The sequence below is a fragment of the Lutra lutra genome, chromosome 4 (assembly GCF_902655055.1).
Source record: "Lutra lutra chromosome 4, mLutLut1.2, whole genome shotgun sequence".
NCBI lineage: Eukaryota > Metazoa > Chordata > Mammalia > Carnivora > Mustelidae > Lutra > Lutra lutra.
This window is the reverse complement of record NC_062281.1, coordinates 164,143,921-164,150,631: the sequence shown is the minus strand read 5'-3', so window position 1 is coordinate 164,150,631 and position 6,711 is coordinate 164,143,921. Positions and strand designations below refer to the sequence as shown.

General features: G+C 40.6%; 1 protein-coding gene across 1 annotated transcript; it reads left to right on the top strand.

Moving 5' to 3' along the window:
- Positions 1–497: 497 nt before the first annotated feature.
- On the top strand, positions 498–1,445 carry LOC125097405 (olfactory receptor 2A12-like). The gene has a single exon (XM_047724942.1). It carries the CDS (start codon positions 498–500, stop codon positions 1,443–1,445), a length of 948 nt encoding a protein of 315 aa, XP_047580898.1.
- Positions 1,446–6,711: the final 5,266 nt, after the last annotated feature.

Below are 6,711 nucleotides of genomic sequence, written 5' to 3'. Positions count from 1 at the left end.
GCTGTCCTATGGCTATGTAATCACCACTGGCTCCAGGTTGTTGGTACCTCAGGCACCCACAGCCCACTGACATAGACATCGACAATGTTGTAATTTTAAAATCCCACCAGAGAATTGTCCTCCAGACTGGGACAGGTGTACACCTTTGGTACAATTCAGCAGTGGCCAGAGGTTGGCTAGGCCTGCCGCTACAAACATGGCTACAGAATCCCTTGCCCTTTGTGGGTGAGGATGATTTCCAGAGGACCTGTGGGCCATCAGGCATCCTATGTTCTATTACAGGTATGAATCCAGATCTCCTGACTTATTTCCTAGTGCCACAGATGCCCTTTCTTCCTTTCCCTCTGCATCTCACTCAACAGGTTTGATGAAATTAGTTTGAGCTACTGTGCAAGGCACTATGTGTGTGTGACTCAGCTTCTGTCAACTCTGTCCTCCCTCCCCCAAGGCCAAAGGCAGAACAGGGAAGTCCTTGTCTCCTTAATAGGCAGACCACCATGCACAGCCTTGGCACGAAGAACCACAGCTCTGTGTCTGAGTTCATCCTTCTGGGATTCTCCAGTGAGTCACAGGTCAGAATAGCCCTGTTCTCCTTCTTCCTTCTCCTCTACCTCATCACTCTTCTGGGTAATGGACTTATCATCACCCTGATCTACCTGGAATCACACCTCCACACACCCATGTACTTCTTTCTGAGTGTCCTCTCCTTGGTGGACGTGAGTTATGTCACTACCACTATGCCCCAGATGTTGGTTAATATGGTGTGTCCAAAGAAAACCATCTCCTGGGGAGCTTGTGTAGCCCAGATGTTTATCTTCTTGGTCCTGGGCATTGCTGAGTGTGTCCTCTATGCCATTATGGCCTATGACAGGTATGTAGCCATTTGCTTCCCCCTTCACTATCCCCTACTCATGAGCCGTCCCATTTGTATCAAGATGGTCACAGGCTGTTGCTCCATTAGCATAGCTGGGGCCCTGATCTACACCATCTTCACCATGCATCTACCTTACTGTGGCCCCCAGAAGATAAACCACTTCTTCTGTGAGGTCCCCGCTGTCCTGAAATTGGCCTGTGCAGACACGTCCTTCAATGACCATTTGGACTTCATCTTGGGTTTCATCCTGCTCTTGGTTCCGTTCTCCCTCATCCTGGCCTCCTATATCCGAATCTTTGCCTCCATCTTAAGAATCCACTCATCCCAGGGGAGGCTCAAGTCTTTCTCCACATGTGCTTCCCACATCACTGTGGTCATCATGTTCTATGGATCAGCCATGATCATGTACATGAGGCCCAGCTCCTGGTATGACCCAGAGCGAGACAAGAAGCTAGCCCTGTTGTACAATGTTGTCTCTGCCTTCCTCAACCCCATCATCTACAGCCTACGGAACAAAGATGTTAAAAGGGCCTTTCTGAATGCACTTGGTAACAGAAGAACTGCTCACTGATCCAAGATGTTTCAGAATTGTCCAGAGTCATGGGCAGGCTTGACAGGGCTCATTTGGTATCATACAAGTAGGTTCTAACCAACCTGAGCCTTTCTAGGGTTGTGAGCAACCAAGTTAGGAGTGGCTGTGTGGGTACCCCTAAACTGAAGGCCCCTCCATTGGCTGCCACCATCCTAATGCTTCAGTTGAGAGTTGAGGGCAAAGGCTTTCTTCTACAGTAACTATGTCATGGTTCCAGGCATTGCTTTATTGCTTTTCCTGGGTTCTCTCCTCACCTTTAGAAGTTCATGTCAGTTCACTCTGATTACAGCCAAATGTGTACACACGATTTTCTACTGTGTAAGGGATGTGGAGGTGAAAATGACATCAAGAGTAGACAGGTCATGCAGAAGCAGTCTTTCCATGCGCTTACCAATAATAATCAGCATTGTTTTTTTTTTTTGCACTAGGAGCTATAAATTCCAAGCCAGAACTATTTTAGACACATCTCTGTAACAATGTATCTAATAATTGATCTGGACTCCGCTTGTGATACTAACTCTTCCCTCTCTAATTTTACCACCTAAATCTCACTCTTATTTTGAGAAATAAATACTCCATATATTTCATAAAATAAAAAGATATGTGTTTATGTATATCTACATATCTGTATGCATTTATCTATCCCTATATAGAAAGGGAGACAAAGAGAGAGAGAGATACCCGCAGACAGAAATAAAAATACAAAGACCCCATTTCTCCATACCCCAAATAAATACTTAATGTTTTGCCATATTTAGTCTGAGACTTTTTATCTTTTTAAAAAAGGATTAAATAATTACAGATGCCATTGAAGGGTCCTTTGAATATTTCCAGCTCCAGGAATCAACCACTACCATTAAACTGAAGTCATTCCATAGGTCTTTAAACTCTTGCTTACAGACTATCGAACCCATAGAATTGTTCTTGTATGAGTTTGAAAATCTATAATGGTGGCATGATATCCACATTATTCTGAAGAAATTGTAACTCAGCATCATATTTCTGACATCTACCTATTTGTTATACACAAGCCTACTATATTCTCTGTAGCAAGCATTTGAATATACCACACCTCATTTATCTTTTTTTTTTTTTGAGAGAGAGAGAAAGAGAGAGAGCACATCTTTTTTTTTGTTTCATTTGTACTTCCCTGGTTGCTAGTGAATTTAACATTTTTTTTTCCCATAAGCTTCTTGGTAGTGTTGTGTAGTGAACTAAACTCAAAAGCCAGACTCCTGTGTTCTAATCCCAGTCCTACCCTTTACTAACTCAGTGGTGATGGGCAAGGTACATAACTTTGTCTGAGTCTCAGTTTCTTCATCTGTTAACAGGAAGAAAATAGTATAGACCTGAGGAGGTAGCTGGAAGGATTAAATGAGATAATATACGAAAAGAATTTGTCATAATGAAAACCAAACTAAATATTCAATGAATATGAGATATCATTTGCCTTTTCTTAATTTGCAGTTTATTATGTATTTTGGATCTTCTTTGTTTATTGCATGCATTGAGAATATCTTCTCTCAGCTCATTGCTTGTTTTCTTTATAGTAGTACCTGTTTATTCTTAAGTTTAAGAGCACAGATGCAAACAAAAAGAAGAAAATGAAAATTACCCATTACCTTAGACTTGGTGATAATTACTGTTAACATCACAGCATCTGTATTTTAGGGTTGAAAGATTTTTAATTGTTTTTATTAATACTTTAAAAGAAATAGAATACAATTATTAAGCTACTATGTGTTTTCATGATTTCTTAAATGTTTTAAGCACCCAATTTTTTGGTCAGATTCTCACTTTATTTTATTTATTATTATTATTTTTTTTTAGTATAGTTGAAACACAATGTAGTTTCAGGTATACAACAGAGTGACTCCATATCGCTATACATTATGTTATGCCCACCACAAGGGTAGCTACCATCTGTCACCATACAATGTTATTCCAATATCATTGACTATATTCCCTGTGCCGTGACATTTATTCCCATGACTTATTCATTCCATAACTGGAAACCAGTATCTCCCACTCAACCTCACCCATTTTGCCCATCCTCCCACTTCCCTACCCTCTGGCAACCATCAGTTTATTCTCTTTATTTATAAGTCTAATTCTACTTTTGGTCTATTGGTTCTTTTGTTTTTTAGATTCCACATATGAGTGAAATCAGATGGTATTTGTCTTTCTCAGTCTGACTTATCTCACTTAGCATAATGCCTCTAGGTATTCCTTCCATGTTGTCACAAATGGCAAGATCTCATCCTTTTTTATGGTTGTGTGATTATTTTTAAATTTAATTATACAATATACATTCTTCTGTAACTTGAGTCATTCACTCAATAATAGGTTTTGACATTTGTCATGTTGTTTTGTTTTCACTGCTGAAGAGTCTTCTTCTCTTTTGATGAATAGAACAATGATTTTTAATAAATAGAATTTTTAACAAACTTATGATTCTCTTCTTTTATGGTTTTTCTTAAATGAACATGTGTCAAAGATTTCACTAAGCTCATTAATTCATGAAGGAACCGGTAACATATTAAGATTGGTTCAAAGGAGAATTGGCGTACTCTCTACTGGACAAATTTCGTTTGTGTCCCTATGAATAGGAATTATTTGCGTTATTATAGACAGAAATCTTTTGTCTTGCTTCCAGTTTTCTAGACCTTAACAGTTACACATGCAGAGTTATAAAATATCCAAGGCCTTAGAAACTCAATTAAAATAGTACAACCTTATTAAGCCAGATAATCCTCAGAGGGTCTGCTAGACAACCTCAAGCACTATACCAAGGGGGCACCATGAAATCCCTGTTGCCTTCTGCGAGTCTTAGATGATGTTTTTTTCTTACAACACTCACCCTTGTGATCTTAAATAAGCCTCAAAAATTATTCTTGATTAAAAAAAAAAACTGCTCTCATTATTTCTGGCCTCACTGTATCAGCGAGCAACGTTAGGTCTATAGGAAAGTTAGCCATATGGACCGTCTCTAGTTTGTCTTGCAAATCTAGAGACACACAGTATGGAGCCACTCCTAAAGCCACAGAATTAACTTTTACCTGGAAGTTTCCATATGGAATCTGAACTTGGACTTTTTATTTTATTTATTTTTTTTAAAGATTTTATTTATTTATTTGACAGACAGAGATCACAGGTAGACAGAGAGGCAGGCAGAGAGAGAGAGGGAAGCAGGCTCCCTGCTGAGCAGAGAGCCCGATGTGGGACTCGATCCCAGGACCCTGAGATCATGACCTGAGCCGAAGGCAGTGGCTTAACCCACTGAGCCACCCAGGCGCCCTGAACTTGGACTTTTTAAATGCTCTATTATTTGTTATGCTGTAGTTGGAAAACCAATCCCAAGAAAATCTATCCTTCGTATTTCACCCATAGAACCTATAAATTTGGGTGAATTCCTCTCCAATCAAGGTTCCAAAATTTACTTAAGTTTCCTTCTGGCCAGTAGGTGATATTCCTTACCATCTCTAAGGCTGGGACATTGTAAGCTAGGTCAGTTTTTCAGGGAGAGCTTCATGGAGATTGGATTCATAAGTAAATCCAACTCAACCCTTGCTACTTAATAGTATCTCAGCATGCCTGATTAAAAGGAAATACCTCTTAAATATAATCTTTGTTAAACAATCAATTTAACCAGGTCTATCCTGGTTAAATACAAAACATGATTATTGAATGTAGGCTAATAAGTGAAGAGACTAATTGAAGTGTCTGAATTCTGTTAAGTCAGTAAAAATCAGGTATCAGTTAAAAATGTTTCACTGCAGTTCAAAAAACTTTGATCTACTAAAATCAAGTGTTAGAGACAGCTTGAAGGGAATGAGAGTTTTCTCATATGTCCAAAAACCCCAGAACATTAAAAACAATAGCAACAATGATCCAAATAACCTCATTGGTTTATTCAGCTTTGTGGGAGTACTCTTGCTCTGTTGAACCTGGGGCCAGCAGCTACCATCACAGAGTCCCATGATTGTTGGCAGGCATCAGTTCCTCCCTGGATGTTGCTCTGATGGCCTCGGTTCCCTGTTGTCTGTTGGCCAGCTTGACCACCCTCTGTTCCTTGCCACAGGGACTTCTCCATAGGGCAGCTCATGACAAGCCAACTTACTTCATCAGAGCAAGAAATTGAGAAGAGTTGGAGAGACAGAGAGAGTTAAAACAACACGGAAGTCAAGTCTTTTATTACCAAATCTCAGAAGTAATATCTCATTGCTTTTGCCCTGTTTTACTCATTCAAAGGAAAATGCCAAGTCCCACCCACCCTCCAGTGCTGGGGATTACACAGAGGGGTTATTAGCAGGAGGTAGGGATCCCTGGGGGCTCTTTTAGAGAGCTGCCTACCTGGAGGCACATGAATGGAGATCAGACAGGAAAGAGCAGTTGGTCATCTTGCATGACTTTTCCCACAGATGAGAACCAATGAAGGTTCTTGAGCAGGGGAGGAACCAAGTCAGAGATGAAGGGCAGAAAGACGACTTTAGAAGCTGTGTGAACGCTTATTGCCTATGGACCCTGGGTGATATTGTGATTTATAAGAAAGGATATGTATTTAGTCTTCTGGTTCCTGGCACAGAGGTCCTAAGAACCTTAGAATTTCCTAAGTGGTGAGAACCATAAAGGCTCTTTTGTTGTCTTTTGTTGTGTCAGTGAGGTGACTTTTGGGCAGCCAATGGAGCCAACCATGGGATTAAAGAAGTTTCAGTCCCACTCTTAACTTCTGGGAAGATGAGAGGGACTGGAGATGGAGTTGAGTCACTAACGGCCAGTGATTTAATCAATCATACTCATGTAATGAGGCCTCCTGTAAACCCCAAAAAGATGAGTTTGGAGAGCCCCTGAGTTGGTGACCACCAGATATGCTGGGACACCCCATGCTCCCTCCCACATACTTCATCCTGTGGGTCTCTGCCATCTGGCTACTCCTGAGGTATATACTTTTACAATGAACTAGTCATCTAGTAAGTAAATATTTCTCTGAATTCTAAAAGCCACTTAACTAATTAATTGAACCCAGGGAGTGGTCACATGCACTGATGACAGCTTGGACTTCCATTTGGTGTCTGAAGTAGGAGAGTGGGGGAGAGTCTTGCAGGGCTGAGCCCTTTATTTGTGGGATCCAGGCAGATTATGTCAGAATTCATGTGAATTGTAGGACACACCAACTGGTATGGAAGATCTGCTGGGTGATATGGGAAAAAAAAACCCACACTGGGATTTGGTGTCCACATCACCA